Below are 20,458 nucleotides of genomic sequence, written 5' to 3' on the forward strand. Positions count from 1 at the left end.
CTATCTGCTACCCTATAGACAACTTCCCTACTCTACAACTCATCATGGTCATCGGCGGTCTTGTCTGTTGTCTCATCTTCCGCAGAAACACCATCCTCGTCGTTCTCGGCATCCTTCTTGGCTGCTGCGGCCGCCTCTTCCTTAGCTTTCTTAGCGGCCTCCTTGGCAGCCTTGTCCTTGGCAGCCTTGGCAGCCTTCTCCTTCTTGGCCTCTTGCTCCTTCTTTCTCTCAAAGTTGCGTACGCCCTTCATGGTAAGCTCGAGGCCAGCACGCTCGAAGCGGTCAAGGAATCTGTCGAGCTGCGTGATGGTGAGAATGGCGTCATCAGTGGGGTTTAGTGCAGCTTGCTTGGGAATCGTCTCGTCCAGCCATGTTCTGACTTCATCCATGAGCTTGTCTAGGTCTTGTAGGTCGGCTTCCTCGTGCACAGGAGGGACAGGGCCGATCTCATCAATGACGTCCTGCATGCTGGACTTCTTAGCATCCTTGGCATCCTTGGAATCAGCATCGGAATCAGAATCAGCGTTGGCACTAGTAGTGGAGGCAGAAGCGGTAGCCTCGGAGCTAGGATCGGAGGAGGCAGAGGCAGAGGCATGCCAGTCCTTGTACTCCTTGATTCCGGCACGAAGAGAAGAAACGTAGTCAGTCGACTGGGAAAGAGTGCTTTGCAACTTCTCAAGGAGTTCGGGCCTCTTTTCGTGCTCTTCGATTCTCTGGGTGACGCGGTTGACAATGCTCTGGAGGTCTTCTAGCTTGGCGTCTAAATCGGCCTTGGAAGCGTCAGCACCATCGCCGTACACCCAGTCGCCATACTCGGCGGACTTTTCCAGAACAGAAGTGCGTTCAGCCTCAGTGGCATACTTTTGCCATCCCTCAGTCTCAGGGAGCTCGCTAGCTTTGTAGCTGAAAGCCTCTAGCTGGTTAAGAGCCTCTTCACGTTGGCGGCGGGCTAGGTCAGAAGCCTCAAAGGCCTTGAGGCGATTTAGAGAGGTCTTAAGGCTGGCCTTGGAGAGAGAAGAAATGCCCTTCTCAGAGGTGGCGAAGCCAACGGGAACGCTGACGACCTCTTTCTTCTTCTCCTTTGCATCGGCAGCAGGGGTAGACTGAGAGTCAGCAGCAGACTTGGAGGAACTGGATATAATCTCCTCAGCCTCCTCGACGTGATCATCAGTATCTTTAACACCCTCGCCAACAAGGGGCTTTTGATCTCTCTTTCCAAAGCCAAATAGGTTCTTGACGCCGCCCATAATGCCCTCCTTGTCAGCAATTTCAGCCTCACATTCGACATAAGCCTTGGACACGACAACCTCGCCGTCTTCGCGGGATAGGCTTGCAGCAACCTTGAAACGAATGTCAGCTTCGGCACAGGAGAACTTGTCCTTGAGTTCGGCAACTGATGCGGTCATGTTGGTAGCCTGGAGAGTCATGACTTCGCGGTCTTCGTCCTCAATGGTCTGGTAGAAGGTAGCCTCAAAGTTGTCGAGGGCAGGGAGAGTGACCTCCTTGGGAGCTGCGCCAAGAACAGAAAGGGGTGACCAGACACGCTGATGGCGGAGTTTGCCTTCAACATTAGTCCACTTGACGCCCGTTGAGTAAGGAGTAGTCTCAAATAGGCGGATTTCCTTGACGCGGAAGCTGGGGCTGATATCAGCGCCGCGGAAAACAGCACCCATAACAGCAGACTCATCCGAGTTGACGCTGGAACGGATTTTTTCAGCAGAGCCAATGACCTTTTCCAGCTCACGACGCACAAATGGAGTGCGCGAAGCGCCGCCATGGAGAATAATGGAGGTCAAATCAGAGACTTCAAGGCTGGCCTTGGTAAGGGCAGACTGAACAGTAGAGCCAACACGCTCGATGTAAGGGGCAACCATCTCCTCAAAGTCAGTGCGGGTGAGCTTGTACTTGAAGTCGATATCCTCAAATAAGCCTTCAAAGTTGGCCTGGGTGTCAGCATTGGCACTTAGGACATGGCGCAAACGCTGGGACTCCTGGGTGAGACGGGAGGTGGCACGACCATGGGTTAGAACCTTGTCGGAGGTGGCGGAAATAGCCTGAGCCTTGGGAGTTTCGGCAAACTTAGCGGCCATGTCGTCAATGATGAGGGCGTTGAGAACGTCACCACCCAAGGTGCGATCCCAGCCATAGCCCATGACTTGGACCTCCTGGACAGTCTTATTGTACTTTCCAACGTCCTTGATGGAGCGACTCTGGAAACGCAGAACTGTAGCCTTAGTAGATCCAGCACCCATGTCAAAGACAAGGTGGTACTCGGGAGCCAGGCCATCAGAAACAGAAGGGAACTGGCGGGTAGTAGCATAGTTAAGGCCAACAGCAACACCATCACTGATAAGGTCAAGAATGTCCAGACCAGCTAGTTTGGCAGCCAAGTGAACGGATCTCTTTTCTTCGGCGGTGAAGAAGGGGGGAACGGTGATGACAGCTGCAGAAATGGGACTGTCGGAGCCGGCTAGAGCCTGTGCGTTTTTGCGGATCGACTGTAGCTCCATGGCTAGTAGCTCTTCAACCATCCATATGTTGTTTCCAGGCGCAAAGGATTTGCTTCCAAAGGCAACGGTACCGCGCTCAGCATTCTCTTCAGCCTGGAGGGCGGGGTGGCGTTTGATGTACTCCTGAGCTACAGGGCTGCCTAGACTCTGGCCTAGGAGAGTCTTTAGATTGGGATAAACCTCGCTGGGGAAGCGTGCAGCAAGGGCAAGAGCATCAGAGCCATAAGACCGCTCGGGATACTCGTCTAACTTGGGGGTCCCGGAAGCGGGTTTGAAGGCAATGCATGAAGTCTCTTTGCGGCGGGAGTCCTTGGTGAGGACAATCTCCAGGGGAATCCCCGGCTTGACAAGAGAGGCCTTGATGAATTCAGTGCCGAGGTCGATACCAATGACAGCAGAGGCAGCGAGGGTTTGGGATGAGCAGAAGAAGGCCACTCCCAGGGCCTTTAACAGAGGTGATGAAGAGCGCATTGTGAAGGGAAATAAAAGGAGGAGTAGAGAAAAGATGATGCGAGTTATATGGGCAAGCCCGAGTCCCAGTCACGTATGCGACGGTAGATTTTAGGCTAGTCTTTCGGAGGAACAGAGGGTTGGAATTGGACGGCCTGCCAGTCAATCCAAAGAGAGGTGAACGTGAGCCAGCTCAGCCAAAGAGAAGAACAGCCAGGATGAAGAGATGGCAAGGCTCTGTCTTGTCCTTTGCTGGATATAAAGCAAGAGAGAGGAAGGAACAATGACAAAGACAGACGGGGCTATGGTGGTAAAAGACAGGATATCTGTAATCTGATGACAGACAAAGAAGGCAAAGTAAAGAACAAGTAAACGTAAAGCTGTGATCGAGAAGCCTATAAAGTTAAGCTGGATGGTTCAATGGGTAAAACAATTTGTAGGCCTGAGCCGAACTATAGTGCTCTTCTGCCAAGGTGGCCTCTAGCAGTGATGTGAACAAGCTTGGACAACAGGCGTTGGGTTTATTGTGGAGTGTGAGACAGGGGACAAGGTATTAAGGTTTTGCCGTCTGCTGGCGAGTGATAAGAAGAAGCCTTGTGAATGGTGGGATAAGGACCGTGCTAATAAAGTTGATCATTCATACATTAACAGACTTCGCACTGTGATGACGCCTGCCAGCTGTGGGCAGCTGTCTGTGGCTTATAGCTAGGAACACACCTCCATCTCCATGCTTGAAGCTAAATTCAGACTCATGATGCTGCTCTGGGTGTTTACTTCTTTTGTCTTCGCCTGTCTTGTGGAGCTCTAGCAGTTACGATGCCTCGTCGAACGTATAACATTGCTATGGTGTCTGACTTTTTCTACCCGCAACCAGGCGGAGTGGAGTCACATATTTATCAGCTTGCCACCAAGCTGGTCGATCGCGGCCACAAAGTCATTATCATCACGCACGCCTACGAGGACCGCAAGGGCGTGCGCTACTTGACTAACGGAATAAAAGTGTACTACTGCCCTTTTGCCGTCATATTCCGACAGTCAACTTTCCCAACTGTGTTTTCCTTCTTCCCACTCTTCCGCAACATCATCATTCGCGAGCAGATTGAAATTGTCCATGGCCATGCTAGTCTGAGCAACCTTTGTCACGAGGCTATTCTGCATGCGCGCACGATGGGCTTGCGCACTGTGTTTACGGACCATTCGCTCTTTGGATTTGCTGATGCTTCGTCCATTCTGGCTAATAAGCTGCTTAAGTTTACGCTCAGCGACGTAGACCATGTAATCTGTGTCAGCCATACCTGGTATGTACGTTACCACTTGCTTCCTGAGCCCATTGCTTGTAAACTATCAACCGGCTAACGCTTTATACCTGTCTTTAGCAAAGAAAACACTGTTCTCCGTGCTTCCTTGGATCCACTGATGGTCTCTGTCATCCCCAATGCCGTAGTAGCCGACAACTTCCACCCGCGTGAACCCCCACGGCCAGCCCCCGGCCCGCTTGACCCCATCACTATAGTGGTGATATCCCGGCTCTTCTACAATAAAGGAACCGATCTGTTGACGGCTGCAATTCCGCGAATCCTCGAGAATCACCCTAACACGCGCTTCATCATTGCCGGCGACGGACCTAAAGCCATCGACCTGCAACAAATGATCGAGCAAAACGTGCTGCAGGACCGTGTGCTGATGTTAGGCAAAGTGCGCCATGAGGAAGTGCGAGATGTTATGGTGCGGGGCCATATTTACCTACACCCGTCGCTGACCGAGGCATTTGGCACTGTCATTGTCGAGGCCGCCTCATGTGGTTTGTATGTCGTGGCCACACAGGTTGGAGGTATTCCCGAGGTCTTGCCATCACATATGACTGTATTTGCCAAGCCTGAGGAAGATGACCTTGTTGCCGCCACTGGTCGTGCGATCGCCAACCTGCGGGCTGGCAAGGTCCATCCTGAGCTTTTCCACGACGAAGTGCGTATGATGTACTCGTGGGTCAACGTGGCCAAACGAGCTGAACGTGTCTACGACGGAATATCGGGTAATATTTCCGAGCTTGAATTCTACGGCGACGATGCGAATGTCACCCCTCGCCGCTCGCGTGTCCAGGGCTTTGCCTTGATTGACCGCCTCAAGCGCTACTATGGTTGTGGTCTGTGGGCCGGCAAATTATTTTGCATTTGTGCTATTGTCGACTATCTGCTTTTCCTGTTTTTGGAGTGGGCCTTCCCTCGCTCGAGAATCGACATCTGTGATGAGTGGCCGCGCAAGAGATATGACTCTGACTCAGAGTCAGGGTACTCGGAGCGCCGTGGCCGTGATGCCAGCCATGTCCGGAATCGACTGCGATAGGAGAGAAGCTTGGAGCACAGTAATCGGATTCCGCCTTCTTTTATGTCTCATTTTGCGCTGCTAGATAACCCTTAGATACCCCTCTTCCTTTTTGCCTCCCTGTTGTCCTATTTTTGTAACTATTGATCTCTGTTTCTAACTTATAGCGGATCTTGTATTGTGCATGCATTGTATTACACTTATAACTGTGGCATCAACACCGGTGTTGTTTTCCCAACGGCTCTTTCTTTCCGTCTATAGAACAGGAGAAGTTTTGTGAGATTCAATATACTAACCCCATTGCATATGCTGGTGTTGATGGCTGGGGTTGGAATTTATACTGGAGCGGGCTCAAGACAGCTAGCACCACCCAAGGACTTCTTTTTCAACCCTCTGTTGCTTGTTGCTTGTGTATTTCTTTTTGAGGAGTCTAGTTCTTGGGTCTGGGGCTTCTTTGATTCATAAGAAGTGTTAAAGAAGATGAGGGATTATGTAAAGCACGGCCGTTCTTGCGTTAAGTCGAATGTGGGTTTTCCGAGGGAAGTTCTATGGCCTTGTTATCCCGTGAGGGTTTTCCTAGTTTTCTTTTCAGCCTGCAGGGTGTAGATAATACCTTCCCGACAACAGGAGACAGGACCTATTTCTATATCTCAAGGATTGAGAATATCTTGGGAGCGAACTTCACTTCATGGGAAGGCTATTGGTTGGTATAGCTAACTATGCCTCGCTCGCTGAGCTTTGGCCTTGTAATAGATCCATCAAGACGCTAATCCCGCTACAGCAGCCGATTAATGGTTGCTGATTAGAAAGTTGTTGGCTAAGCTGGGGGGAGGGGAGGGGGCATCCTTTGTATTAGAAGTACTATATTCTTAATTGAAGTTGCCCACACCACTATCTTCGGGAACCAAGTTACCTTAGATTCCGCTCTTGGTTCTGATAAAGAACAGGGTGTATCTCTGTTCGACTGAGAAGCTACTATTGCAATAGGTAGGTAGAGATTTAAAAATACGAGTCCTGCTTGTTGTCGACCAAACTAACAACGATGAATCTGGAATAAGGCACATAGCAGATAAGACATTAAAGGCAATCGCAATGAGAAACAAACGACTAAATCGGATAGATTACAATATGTTTGCATTGCCCAGGACGGGCAGGTTGATGCCTGTCCCCCTCGTTTCAGGTGGTACAAATACCGGCAGCGTCCAGATATATGCTACAATATTTGCCGGGCCAATTCTTCCTACTGTTGTTAAACCTAGGACGTTGCCAGTCATACAGTAGCTCGATTCGGTGTATTTTATTGCAAGAGAGTCCTCCATGTTTAGCTAGCTAGTTTCTTATCATCTTCCCAGCGTCAATAAGGTCATACTTGAGATCAGCTAGTACTATGACCAACCTTCCCGTGGCACGTCGCACAGGGGTTGTCAAGTGACAGACTAACCACATATTTATAAATGGAGACGGTTATTCCCTTTATTCCTTTGTTTTTTCTTTGCTTCTTAGATCTTCGCTGTATTAGGAGTCTATTCAACGTGTAGTGATATTTGTTTACAAGATATTAATACAGTTTATACCGGCAGCTACCATCAGTTGGGCTACTCCATTTCTTACAGATGGCCCCTGACTAGTTATGCCACCTTTGCAAAGCCGTTCTGGATCAGCCATTCCTTTAGAGCCGCACTGTCACGCGTCTTGTAGTTAGACCGGGCGCGAATGCCATCCTTGGCTGTCTCTAGCGTACGGTTAAAGCTAGATGTGTCCTTGTCGGCAAAGAAGGCAGTGATTTCGTCAATGAACTTGTCATCGCTAAAGCCAGACAGAGTTACGCCAATGAAACGGTCAACAACAATAGGGTTTCCTAGCTTGGCTAAACACTTGTCCCAGTTTTCCTGTACGTACTTCCACTGGGAAAGGCGACCTTCAGGGTTGCGAGCCAGCGAAGAACCCAGAGCATGCATGTCAGCTGAAGGAACAGAGTCCTTGGCCGCAGCAGGAGGGGACTGGTCGAACAGGAAAGGCAATAGAGTCTTCTCGATGACATCGACATTGCGGGCACTGCCTAGAGAAGACAACGAGATGATCTTTCCGTCAATGGACTTGGTGTTGAACCACTCGTTTTTGATAATCTCAACGGCACGGGCAGGGTCATCCTTAATAGCAGCAAGGTAAACTGCACCACGTAGATTGGGGTGGATGGCACCAGAGCTAGGGTCCTCAACCCACTGGTTAAAGCGCTTCAGAGCCTCCTTGATGACAGTAGGATGGTTGTTGGCAACGGCAGATCCAATTAGGCGCTTGCGTAGCTGAGATTGAAGGTAGCCCTCGCCTTCGCTGAACTCCCAGCCGATCTTAGTGACAGCATCATCAATCAAATCGAGAATGAATTTCTCAAGGCCGGCCTTGATGACAGGGTCCTCAGCGAAAACAAACTTAGCACGGCTAGTAGAATCCAAAACTTGGCTCCACACTAGAGTGTTTGTCTCTTCCTTGAAGCCCTTGGCGAAAGATAGAAGAGCTGAGGTGGGAAGGCGGCCGGCGTAAGCTAGTTCACTGGCTGAACCAATAATAGTAATCTTGTCTTCAACACTCAGACGATCCAGCTGGGTGCCCAATTTGGCCAAGCGCTCAGGAGGGTAAGCAACGCGGAAGAAACCAGTTGCATTGGAGTTTAGCTTGTAAAAGTCGGTGTTAACACCAGAGATGGTGTCTTCCTTGCTGGTCAAAGCAAGAGATGAGACGCCGTTAGTACCACTAACCCCCTCAATTCCCAGAGGGACCCACCAGGTAGTCTCATCCTCTTCAGGCTTGACATCTCCAGTTGATAGGAAGCGGTTTTGCTTGATCTTGAGGTCGCCAGTCTTATTTTCTTCGATAGTTAGCACAGGGTGGCCAATCTTGCCGATCCAGGGCGTCATGAGAGCCGTAACATCCTGACCAGAAGCTTCACTTAGAGCATCCCATAGAGCCTGGGTCTTGGCATTGCCGTAAGCATATTTCTTGAGGTAGTTGGAGACGCCCTTAAGGAAGGTTTCGACACCAAGATGGTTGGCCAGCATGCGGATGGCTGAGCAGCCCTTGAGGTAGCTAATGTGGTCAAAGATCTGGTTGACATCAAGAGCATCACGCACAGGCACATGGATAGGGTGGCTGGAGCGAATGCCGTCCAGACGGAAGGCTGACTCCATACCCTCGTTGACAAACTGGGCCCATACCTGCCACTCAGGGTGTAGATGGTCAATGGCGTGCCAGCCAACCCAGGTGGCGAAACCCTCGTTCAACCACAGCTCATCCCACCAGTCCATAGTAACGAGGTTTCCGAACCATTGGTGAGCCAGCTCGTGGGCGACAACATAGGCGACCGAGTTGAGGAAACGAGCATCTGAGGTCTTAGGGTCATAGAGAACCTGGGTAGTACGGTAGGTCACCAGACCCCAGTTCTCCATGGCACCGTGGGTGAATTCGTGAACGGCGATTAGATCAGCCTTGGGAAGAGGGTAATCAATGCCGAAGATTTCGGAAAAGTAGTCGATGATCTTGGGGGCGTGCTGTAGAGCCCAGTCACCCTGCTCCTTAAGGCCGCGGGTAGTGTAGACTCGAACGGGAATTTGCTTTCCGTTATACTTGCGATCAGTGAAGGCCTCAATGTATTCGAAGTCACCAACAGCCCAGGCGAGCAGGTAGCTGCTCATGATGGGAGAGGTCTCGAACGAAACCTTTTTCAGACCATTCTTGGTCTTGACCTCATTTTTGACAGGCATGTTGCTCAGGGCGACCTGGTCATCGGGAATTTCAATATCAAAGTCGTAGGTGGCCTTCAGGTTGGGCTCATCAAAGCAGGGGAAGGCACGACGAGCATCACACGACTCAAATTGGGTGCTGAGCATATAGTGCCAGTCATCGTCACGGGGAACGGAGGGAGCAGCTGCAGTAGCAGGCTTGTATTTGGAGCGGTAGAATCCGGCCATTTCGCTGTTCATGATGCCCTGGAACTCAAGGATGACCTGGGCCTTGGCGGACACGGGGATCTCCTCACCAAAGGCAACAGACACACGCTGCGCACGTTCGTTATATGTGTAGTCAGAAGAGGAAAGGGTCTTGCCGTCGACAATGACCTTGGCAGATGAAAGCTTAATTTCGAGGACGTTCAGGACAAGCTCCTTGGTGGGCTCGGTGATGGCAACATCGATGCTGCGGGGATAGAAGACGAGACACGTTAGATTAGGATCAACTAAGTAGGTCTACTCGGGCCAGCCTAGGGCAGCGGTAGCTTGATCAGAGGGGTCTCCTTACCTGACAGTACCGTTGTAAGTCCAATTCTTGAACTCGAGATCGTATAGTGACAGGTTATAATGCGATGGCTTGAAAGCCTCGGGAAGGATATCGCGGTCAGCCATGGCTCTAGAGGTTTCGGGTGAAGCGAAGAGATCAAGGGCTAGATTTGAAGTGCTAATAGTAGAGCACGGTCGAGCCGCGGCTTGAGGGGCTAAGCGTGGAAGGCTGAAGCGGAGAAAAAGAGAGCAGTAAATAGTCAAATTAGTAAGAGATGCGGTTTATCGCTTCCGGTACATGTAGCCCGTAGTAGCAGGGGAGGGGGTATCAAAAACGGAAGACAAAGAGAAGAGAAGAGATGAGATGAGATGGGAGGATAGAAGAATCAAGAGGTTAGATGTCGAAGTGGAAGAGGAGGAGGCTTTGGTGGGTTTTATAGCAAGGTAGAAGGAAAGAGGCAAAGGGGCGAGCAGGAAAGACAGGGCAGAGGAAGAGCAAGCACGGAAACAGCAAACACTAGTTGGGAGATGTACTAGTGCATGTAAGGATAACAGGGGTGGTAGGAGGTACTCTAGGCTGTTGGGGCATCACGTAAGCCAGATTTCACTTGACGGCATTTAAGAGTAGCATGAAGCGAATAGGCAGTAGTAGAAGGTTGCTAGCGGTGGCAATTAGAAATCAAACGGGCAAGAGCACGCAGTACACAAGTAGGCGTACATAGCACCGTGCATCCATGGCCCACCCCCGCTCGCCTTTGCTATGCTTTGAATGAGGGGCGGGGTGCTTACTAGCACAAAGCGAAGCTAAGTTCACAGGCGCTCAGGGGGGCAATGGTAAAAAGACTAACTAGACTAAAGCTGCCTAAGCTGCCCAAGCCTACTTGGATGCTTGAAATATTCCATTGTTTTTCCCCGCCATTGTCTGTGAACTGGCCCGGCTAGGTAATAAGCTGGCGGCTATGAGGGTAAAACGAGAGAGAAAAAGAGGAATGAACGAGGCAATAGGGAAGAGTGGAAGACTAAAGCTGCGCTTGACCGTTGAGGCGAGGGGCAAAGTTTGGGTTCAAGAGAGAAGGCGGAGAGCAATCACCCCGTCTAGAGTAGAGAAGGTAGAGAGACCAAGGAAGAGAGTAAGGGGGGATTTTCAGGCTCTGGGTTCAAACTTTGGGGCAGAGGCTCCTGAGCATGTGGTTAACCACGAGAGGAGAAAGCGATCAGGCAGCAAAAAAGGAGAAATGGAATCACAGTTGACATCACAGCAAGTTCATTCGCAACCACTTTGGACTCGACGCATTATTGACGTGGCTTAGAAGAGTAGATGAGGATGACATCATGGCAAGGGAACAGAAGCTTTGTCAACTATTGTGCTAGGACAGTGCCACAGCTAGGGACAAGAGCGAAGAGAGAAAACAGTACGAGACGTTATAGAGCTAATAATGGCCAAGCCAGAAGTCCACAAGCCTATAGAGCCTACGAGCTTACAACGGGCCTGACCCCATCACGATCAGGAATTTGCGCTTCGTCCATTCGCTTGTTTTTATTCCCACTTGGGATGCTAAATAAGAAAAAGAAGTTTGAATGAAGGAAAGGGAAAAGAAAGAGAGAGAAAAGGCAATCAATAGGCTCTAAAGGGAGAACTCACCGGCCGTTACGCTGCCCTCTCAAGCTTCCTGCTGAGCCGCTTTCGCCCGCTGCCATTGGTGATGATGTGGCCTTCGAAGCGACATGTCCGGCTACCAAGGGCAATGACGATAGCGACTTCCACTGTTGCTTTGCAGCAACCAAGTTGCAGTTGATGCTCCGTGCTAGGCCTGCTCTACCCGCAGCTGGGCTGCCGGAGAGCAGCAGCGGGCTCCGACGGCCAGCCGCACGTGCAAAGGACTGCATTGTTCAATATATTCTTTCGTCTAGCCGTTCTCCGGCGGGTAAAAGGAACAAAGAGCAAAGCAATCAGAGATAGAAGGAGTTTGTAGTTTGCGTTTCGTTGGAAAGCAGAGGAAGACCCAAGTCGTCGGCGACAAAAAGTTGCTTACAAACGAAAAGATGGTCAAAAATGTGGATAATTAAGTGATATTTTTCAATGGTCTTGATTTTACAGATATGATAAAAACCCCCCCCCCCCCCGATAAGCTCTACTAGCGATACAAGGACTTGGAAACAAGAAATATTGCCCGTGGGAAGAGCAACTATACGTGACTTTTTTTTATTTCAAAATGTCTTCAATTTATGATGCTGTATGTTGGATTTCTAATACATATCATATCCACACATGTTTGCCTGCTACAAAAGAAAAAAGCAGGAGGGAAAAACTTTCTCCACCGCTTTAACCTTCAGCCTTATCCTACCCCCCCCCCCCCCCACCTTAGGCCCCACGCCAAGCTTGATCCACGCAGCCTTATATTCCAAGCCTCACCTTCAGCGACATAAAATAGCCCGATCTCGTCAGCATATGAATCAACAGTTCGAAAAGAGAAAAGGAAAGAAACCAAACAACACGATGCTAGCAATAACCCCAGGCATATTTCGTGTGTGTATGCCTAGAAAAAAAGAACCATAAAAATAAATAAAACACCACAAATGCATATCAAAAGTGCCAGGAGACAAGCAACATCTAGGGATTGTCATCTTGCCTCTTAGTATGCCAAAACACGGCCGTGGTCCAGTCCAGCTCATAAAGCAGGCACTATAAAAAAGAGAGAAAAAAGAAAAAAGAGGAATGCTAAGCAGAAAAATGGAAAAGAAAAACAATAGTTTTTTGTACGCTGTGGGCATTTTCATCCTCCATCTTCGAAAGACATCACGAAGATGACTGGATGGGATGATGCGCAATAGAAATAAAATGTTTAAATGAATCACGGAGAAATACCAGGGAATAAAGAACATGGCCCATGATCCACAGACACACCGCACGTGCTGCTTCGCGCATGCCTCAATGGCCGTCAACACTCCCCTGCCGTGGCCGGATGCGTGAGCCCACTACAGACCCTGCAGGACGCTGGTCATTGAGTCTCGAAATCCATTCCATGACTGCTTCATAGCACAGTGCATACTGCTTTAACGTCTGCACCATGCTAATACGCTGTCTGCGGAAATCATCGACCGTCGCCGAGATCAAGTCAATCGACTCGTCGCCCATCCATGTCGTGTCAATGGGCGGATATGCTACCGGCGTTGCAACCGATGAGCCACGGCGAGAGCTGCTGTTGCTGCGCTGCCGGCTGACAGCACTGGTTGGCGAGCCAAAGACAGCGGAAATGCTGCGCATTGCCGCTGCCGATGATCGTGGAGAATTCGGTGCGTTGATGCCCATAGCTGCCGCAACAGCAGTGGCCGCAGTGTCGGCAGGTGCCCTACCGCCTAGAATGTCCATGCTAGCTAGGCGCTGGCGTTTCATCATGTCAATGACACTGTCTACTGTGCAAAATGTCCCAGTGCGACCGCATCCGGCGGAGCAGTGGACCAGTATCGGTCGGGGACATGTGTTCATCTCTGCCTCATCTTGCCAGGTAACAGATGCGTCAACGTTGGGGTTGATCCCGGGATGCGACAGCTGGCGATTTAAAATATTAGCCATCTCAACAAGAGCCAGGAGGTGCGCTGGTTGTGCGGGCGCGCCAAAGTCGGGCCAGCCCGAGTAGTGTAATTGTACAACTTCGCGAATAGGCTGCCACGGGTAGTTGGAATGCGAAATGGCAAAGTATCGGATAGTGGCCATGGTAGACTCGTCGTCTGCCGCAGTGGATGCAGCGGCGGTGCTAACATTGGGGTTCGTTTCAAAAGACATGGTTGTGTTGGCGCGGGCACGAGAGCGACTAAGCTTTGCAGGAATGTCGCCACGAGTAAGTTTGTCCAGGTCAAGCGACATGAAATTGGTGGTAACAAGTTTGACGCTGACAGGACCATACCGCTTTTCTGTCCAGTACGCATGGCATTTGGTGTGGCCACGCTCGCTTTCGGCAGTCAGGTTGACAATGAGGCGAATATCTTGGTCCCAAATGACAGACCAAAAGTCCTAAAAAAGAAATAGTTAGAAACGGCGAAAATTAAAAATGAGAGAAAAAAAAAATGGGAGGGCGAATATGTGGAAGCTTACATCGCACGTAGAAGGAAGGGGACCTTGGCTAGCAATGTACCGCTTGTTGCTACGGCTTGACTTGATGTGACTGGCATTTATGTAATCACACTCAACCTTGCCGTGAAGCTTGACTCTTGCATGGTCAAAAGGCAAAACATCCTTGTAGCGATTCTTGCTCCCCTTCTCAAAGCCAGAAAGACGTATGCTGCCATCACCTCCAGACACACCAGGGCGATTGACAGACAATGCCGACCTCATACGATCACGCTCACTACACTCAATCTTGAGGAATTTCTCAGACACCTTTTTGCCACTGTCATCAGGATTTGACGCCTTGTCAAGCCACACAGGTAGGCGACGAGTTTCAATCCCATTAGGGCGCTGAATGCTTGTCTGGCCAACGCCGTCAACCAAATCCGCATTCTGGCGAATCGTAGAGAAGAAGGGTTGAACAGGGTCTTCTCCTTGAGGGATGGTGACACCCCCAAAAATAGGGCCACCCATAGAAGATGCAGCAGCATCTCCCTCACAAGAAGAAGTCTCGTCTTCAACAACATAGTCAGGGTATTCATCAATGAAGTTACTAAAGCCTCCAGTTAAAACGCAGGCTGATCCAGTGAAGCCCTCCTTGGTGAACTTCTGCAGGACATTAGATGCCATGCTAACTTCATTCTTGTCAGATGAGCAAGCACCATAGGCCACAATTGTTTTGACATTGCGCCAGTTGGAGAGCTTCTCAATATCGCCGGGTCGTTGGAAACTTTGCAAAACCTTCTTCAATCTAAAGTTGTCACGCTTCAAGAGCATCGTTGGTATGCAAAGATTCAATGCGCCTCGAATGTGGGAGTTTGAGTAGTTCTGAGAGCAACGAACATCCAAAAGAAGAATTTGAGATTCATCATCCTCAATGAGATCCTTTAGTTTGTGGGCAACAATTTGATCTTGCGCTGGCAAAATCTTCCCGGAGACAAGAGCTGAAGGAAGATTTCCTCGAGAAACTGCAGGAGATGTATTGCTTGAGCCTGCAACATTAAGTTGGAGAGACAAGGGCGGTCGCATGAAAGGCGGATGGTTCATAGGAGCCGCCACAGCAGGGGTTTTTCGTGAACAGAGAGTGTCCTTTTGAGAGAAGCCACGGCCAGAAGGCATGAACAGGTTCATGGCCGGTGCAGTGTTAATAAAGAATGGAGATTCATCAATATCCATGGGAGTGTGTGCGACTTTGGCATTGGATAGGCCTGAGACTGAAGACGATAACGGAGTAACAGTATTATTATCCGTGGTGTGGGAGGCAGGATTTGAGGGGTATGCAAATGAGGGCATGGCTGAGCGCGGAATCTTAACACGGTCGATGGACGATGTTGTCGAGGTAGCGATAGTCCCTGCACTTCTATTTAAAGGCGAGCATGCAGCTGATGAGTTTGTAGAAGAACTAGTGCTTTCGCTTGACCCCATAGCATCAGGAATGCCAGCAGTACTTGTAGATGGCATCGTATTAAAGCGGGCAATGGGTGGTCGCCGTTCAGGGCCAGCCTGAGACTGGTAGACATTGTGCTGGAAAGATGGCCGTGGGAGTCGAGCGGTGGTCATATCTTGATTAGAAGGGTTAAATCCAGCGTTTGCGAGCGAGTCGGCGATGGCAGCAGTGGTTGCTGTAGTTGCTGTAGTTGCTGTAACAGTGGCAGTTGGGACAGCAGTAAAATCAGATGAAGGGTGGAACTTGTTGGCGGCAGTAGAGCCTTCCCAGATGCCAGCAGCCAAGGAGGAAGTAGTGTTTTCATCAGAGTTATTTATAACAAGGCCGAAATAGTTGGGACTCGAAGAGCGGCCGTTAGCGTTGGTAGCTTCGCTGTTGACGTCAGTGGATGTCGCCCCATGGCCATTTTGGGGATTAGGAGGGGGCAAGGCTTGGCCAGTGGAAAAAGGCCCCCCCCAGGCAGTGTGAGAAGAGGCAGTTGCCGGGGGCGTTTTTATGGTTCTGGTTTGACATAGGGCATCGTGGATAGGATGGCCTGCTGGAGTGTGTCGTGGCGACGTTGTCATCACGAACTGCATGACGAAGGTGATTTCAGGCACATAAACTGAAGGGGTGTATTTTGCAGAGGGCGTTTTTTTTGTGTTTTGAATTTTAGTATCGAAAAGGCGAAGTAGGGCAAGGCAAATAGTTGGTCAGACGGAAATTCTGTGGAGGGCACTAGTGGTTCAGTGATAGGTTAGCATAGTATTAGACTTCTTGAAGACTTTGAATTTTGGGATAAAGAGTCAGAGCGGACATATGAGATTGGCACACAAAAGCGGAGGAGATACAGAAATGTGGAAAGAGATGGAAGAGACCATGACGTTATTCCATAATTAGTACTGCCTGGAACCTGGGCTGGAACAGGATGCAGACAAAGTGGTGGCTGATCAAACAAAAGACCAGACGGAGATGACTGATCTTGTCTGACAGTGGGGTTTGAGAGGATATACACACATCTATGTGTGCTAGGCTTTGGGAGCGTGTTATTTGTTGCTGAGTGGGTGAATTGGTAGATGTATGTATTACACAGACATGAGTGTGGCTAATGGTAATAATGGGCTAGACAAGCTGAGAGCAGCACAACGTACAAATTTGGCCGTGGCGGGTGTGAGAGTGGCAATGGAAAAAATAAGAGAAGAAACGATTTATTATCGAGATGAATACGATGAAAGAATCGAGGCGGGCTGCAAAGGCACGTAGTGTGGCGTGATGGAGAGTCAGGATTTGAGGAATCGATTAACGGACGATTCGCTGGTCAGTTGAGTCGATGGTTGGTAGGTGACGGATTATATGGCTGGCTCGGTCGGTGGCGATGAGGAAGTGGTTGAAGAAACAGAAATGTAGAGAAAGGTGGGTGTGAATTTCGTAGATAAAATACGAACACTTTTGGGGGGGGAGGAGGGAGGAGGGAGTGTGCCAAACCAAGGCAACCCAGAGATAGAAAGGAAGATGAGAATCGACCGAATAAGAGGCAAATGTGAGGAGCAGCAGCTTGGAATGATCGCTGGGTCGAGAACAAGGTCGAAAATTAAATAGACAGCAGCAACACACCAGGCTCCGGCTATTGGGCGGGACGGGTGGGTGATAAGGTACAGAAGAAATCAGAAGGAACGAAGCCAAAGGTCTCCAAGCCCGTATTGAAAAGGGAGAAAAAAAACACAAAGGAAATAAAAAAGAAAAAAAAACAAAAAGTGTTTATTACTGTCCTCGCCTTGTGTTGGCCGTAGAATGGTCGATGCGCTCGTTACGAAAGAGAGAGACAAAGGGAGGGAGACTGATAGATGACTGGGGAGATTTGAGACAACTTGAGGTGAACTAGAACTGGGTCAAAGTTCAAAGCCCAGATTTAGGTTGGCGTGACAGCAGAGACAAGGGGCCGATTGGGGTGAATAAAGGAAGATGGAAGGCTGGCAGAGAAGAAGATGAAGAGAAAAAGCGAGGATGTGAGAGAAGAGGGGAGAGGGGCTTTCATATGTTGACTACAAAATCTTGTCAGAAGAGCTGTTGTTGCAGTGCACCAAGCCTGTAGATGCAGCTCTAGACATGGGCAGGCGGCCTATAGTGACCTGTTAACCTCTATCGTTGTTCAGGGGCACCACCAAGCAAAAATGGGCTTCTTAGTGACTTGAGCCAACGGTCTTTTATCCACAAGCGGGAACCACGCTAAGCAGAGGAAACTGACGGTGGCAGAGAGAAAGGAATCACACGCTCACTAGCTCTACAACATGGACAGGATAGATTTGATATTTGTTGAAGAATCAAGTGCTTTGCTGCAAATCAACATGGAGGTCTTCCCCTCTATTCAATAAACCAGGGCTCAGCGCCAACACACACCAAAATTCCTGCTAGTGGGGCAAATCGAGAGGGAAAAAAGGGCTTGCGGTTTGGTTGGCAGGAGGACAACAGAACACAAGGCAGGCAAACGAAGTTGATATGTAGGAAATAAGCGAAGGGATGAGCGGGAGCACGAAGGTAGGCTGGAGGAGATACCAGCGAGAGAAGAGGCGTGAAGTAATTTTCTTTCTTCTTTGCCTGCTTCTTTTTCTTCCATGGGCTGACAAGGAACAGGGCACATGAAGAAAAACAGGCAGTGCGTAGCATCTCCCGCCTGCTGCTCTACCGCCCCTGCCCCCTGTATTTGTAGCGGTTCCCCCAGTGGCGCTATAGTGGGTTTTAGCCAGCCAGTCTACGTCTACTGACTGGCTACTATCTATTCATCGCAGGACAGGAAGCCAGACAGACATAAAACACATAATGTTTTCTATCTTCGCATATCACAACTCAGCTCTCAATGAGACGACAAATGACCCAATGTCCACTTATTCTTCTAGCAGGAGCTTCTAGCTCTTCCACTAACTCGCTCAAGTCATCTAGCGCTAGAAAGCCCCCCTCCACTATGTCTTGATTTGCCATAGCACCAGCTTGGTGGGTTAGTAAACAGGTAAGTAGAGAAGCGGGAAACTAGCTTAAATTTTCCGTTTAAAATTAATAAGCCGGCGCTAGTAGAACCCTTCCGTGTGTCTATCTAGGGTTATGCGGTAACAGAGGTCTAGAACTCTACAGGTGAAACAGCCAATATATACTGCCCACTACGTCATCGTATTGTGGAGACCAAGTAGTAACGACAAGAGTAGGAACGACAAAAGCTAAGATCTAACGTTGTCACTTCACCTTCTTTTCTCGAAATTCCCATCTCGTGTTATTGATGCTTGTTGGGAGTAGAAGCCAGTGGAAGACTATGTAAGTGCAACAAGTGACAAAACCAACTTCTCAAGACAATAGAGTTAAGAAAGAAAACCATAAAATAGCCAGCTACAGAGTCAGGCAGAAGCCCTTTACGCTCCCCCTTGGGCGTTCCCTTTGCTCATGCTTTGGTTTTTTGCAACCAGCCTGTTTTGCCCTCATGCCACAAAGTTCACCGCGCAAGAGTCACAATGTGTTTGGCCTTTGTGGAGAGACTATGACGTAGAGAGAGGCTTTTTTTCTCCCCAAGCCACGAGATCGGCAACCAATGGGATAAAGCCAACAACAACACAGTCAATAGTAATACCAAACTAGTCCGAGAAATGAAGCACGAAGAGGGATCCTTGTTTTCCAGCTTCCAGTCCGCCGTTATCCCCCTCTCTTTGGCTATTTGTCTGACTGGCTGCGTGCATACCTGTATGCTGTCTTCTCTGAAGACATCAACATCATAAAACCAGAAAATCCTTCCTTCTTTCCGAGTTTGTCTCTTTCCCTCTTTTACCTTTCGCCACAAAGAGAATACAGATCGACGTTGTCAAATTCAATTGAAAAAAAAAAAACAGGGCTTTCTTAGTCTTGGTGTGTGTTACAATTAATGTGTCTATATTTCTATCAACTCATCATCGCCCATTTTGTTGCTTCCCTAGCTAAAAAGAAAAAAAGCCTAAGCCTCGAACTCGAATGGGATCCCGCTGCCGGCTCGGCCCTCCTTCATATCTTCTATGCCGACCGGCCATGTGAGCTGCGTTAGTTCATCCATTCGTTTGCTTTAAATCAAGACCAAGGGCTGATCAGAGCTTTCTTTCCTTCCCTCTTCCTCTTGCCGTAAGAGCCCTCTAAATTTTTTTTCTCTCTCCTAGGTTCAGCAGGATTGTTCTGAAACATGCGCAAGCAACGGCTCAAGTACTTGGTTTGGGTCCAAGTATTTGGGAAACCTCCCTTCCCCAAACCAGAAGACTGAGCCGCCACCAAGGAAAACGGTACTTCTCCCTTTTTCCCCTACAACTGGCTGGCTAGCTTGGTCCAAGCAAATATAAATATGCAGTAGGGGATATAAAGCGAGGAAAACGGTGACCTGCTTAAAACTCGGGTACTCTTGGCTAGGATGGCGAATGGATACGGAGGACATGTGACCCTTGGGCTGAAGTGAATTCCGGCCTGAGAAACAGGGCTTCGGGAACAAACAGCAGACTTGGATTCGTTGGACATCCTGCACCCAAACCAAAAAGGAAATGTGATGGCGAGGTGAGGGTAGTGTTATTCTGCTCTGCAGTACACAACCCCTGCTTGAACAGCCAGGGCAAGCGAGCTTTGCGCACTTTAGACTGGTATTTTTCTCACAAGAAAGAAAAGAGCTTTTTTATTGAGCCATAATGTCTGTCTGCGCATGGGTAATAGAAGAAGCCCAGCACGCACGACCCGGCCCTGAACGAGTTCTTTGTGCTATCTGTGGCTTGCTATCTGGGCTAGGAAGCGTGTGCGTTGTATGTATGCGGTAGTATTGTACAGGTGTACAGGCGCACATACATGTATGTATACTAGGCTAGCACGCACGAAGCGCCATGTAAGATAATGAATGTAATGTTTATGCAATGCAATGCAGGGCTAGAGGAGAGAGGTCAGAGTGCAAAAGGATGGTGTATTTGCATGCTACACGAATATTTCAATCATGACGAAGATCAACCCTATATAGGGTCGAATGACGTTAGTGCGCCCACTTATGCTGCAGATTGTGGATAAGACGCGTTCTAGACTCTCTTAGGGGCTTTTGCTTCTGCCGTACTGAGTGATCGATGGCTCACTGAAAGGGCAATAAAAATAACAGAATGATAGGGATATGAAGATGGCCAGGGCCCCCTATCCCTTAAGTTTTCCTTGGATTTATATTTCTGCTTCTCTTTCTTTCAAGGTGCTTAGAAGGCAAAACCAAAGAACTCATAGTGTATGAAGTGCGGACGATAAAACCCTTCTTACAAAAGCTGCAGCGGTAAAATATCGGCTGTTTGCCACTATCCCTTGCTTGTCCCTTGTCCGGTGATAAAGTTGGCGGTGAAGACTAGTAAGTGGGTCG

At 49.3% G+C, this 20,458-nt stretch overlaps 4 protein-coding genes across 4 annotated transcripts; 1 reads left to right on the forward strand and 3 right to left on the reverse strand.

Annotated features, from left to right (window-relative positions):
• Window positions 1-32: 32 nt before the first annotated feature.
• HOO65_010588 (Hypoxia up-regulated protein 1) lies at window positions 33-2,981 on the reverse strand (the record flags this gene model as incomplete). Its single annotated transcript, XM_070999756.1, has 1 exon — window positions 33-2,981. The coding sequence occupies one exon, from the start codon at window positions 2,979-2,981 to the stop codon at window positions 33-35; it is 2,949 nt and encodes a 982-aa protein (XP_070862410.1).
• Window positions 2,982-3,776: 795 nt separating this feature from the next.
• On the forward strand, window positions 3,777-5,303 carry HOO65_010589 (Phosphatidylinositol N-acetylglucosaminyltransferase gpi3 subunit; the record flags this gene model as incomplete). Its single annotated transcript, XM_071005774.1, has 2 exons — window positions 3,777-4,258; window positions 4,337-5,303. The coding sequence occupies 2 exons, from the start codon at window positions 3,777-3,779 to the stop codon at window positions 5,301-5,303; spliced, it is 1,449 nt and encodes a 482-aa protein (XP_070862411.1).
• Window positions 5,304-6,910: 1,607 nt separating this feature from the next.
• Window positions 6,911-9,676, reverse strand: HOO65_010590 (Aminopeptidase 2, mitochondrial; the record flags this gene model as incomplete). Its single annotated transcript, XM_071005423.1, has 2 exons — window positions 6,911-9,470; window positions 9,573-9,676. 2 exons carry the CDS (start codon window positions 9,674-9,676, stop codon window positions 6,911-6,913), a joined length of 2,664 nt encoding a protein of 887 aa, XP_070862412.1.
• A 2,803-nt stretch (window positions 9,677-12,479) lies between these two features.
• On the reverse strand, window positions 12,480-15,680 carry HOO65_010591 (Tyrosine-protein phosphatase non-receptor type 3; the record flags this gene model as incomplete). The annotated part of the gene is made up of 2 exons (XM_071005365.1): window positions 12,480-13,562; window positions 13,644-15,680. The coding sequence occupies 2 exons, from the start codon at window positions 15,678-15,680 to the stop codon at window positions 12,480-12,482; spliced, it is 3,120 nt and encodes a 1,039-aa protein (XP_070862413.1).
• Window positions 15,681-20,458: the final 4,778 nt, after the last annotated feature.

This window comes from Ceratocystis lukuohia (genome assembly GCF_044167205.1).
Source record: "Ceratocystis lukuohia strain C4212 chromosome Unknown Supercontig1_pilon, whole genome shotgun sequence".
In the NCBI taxonomy this organism is placed as follows: Eukaryota; Fungi; Ascomycota; class Sordariomycetes; order Microascales; family Ceratocystidaceae; genus Ceratocystis; species Ceratocystis lukuohia.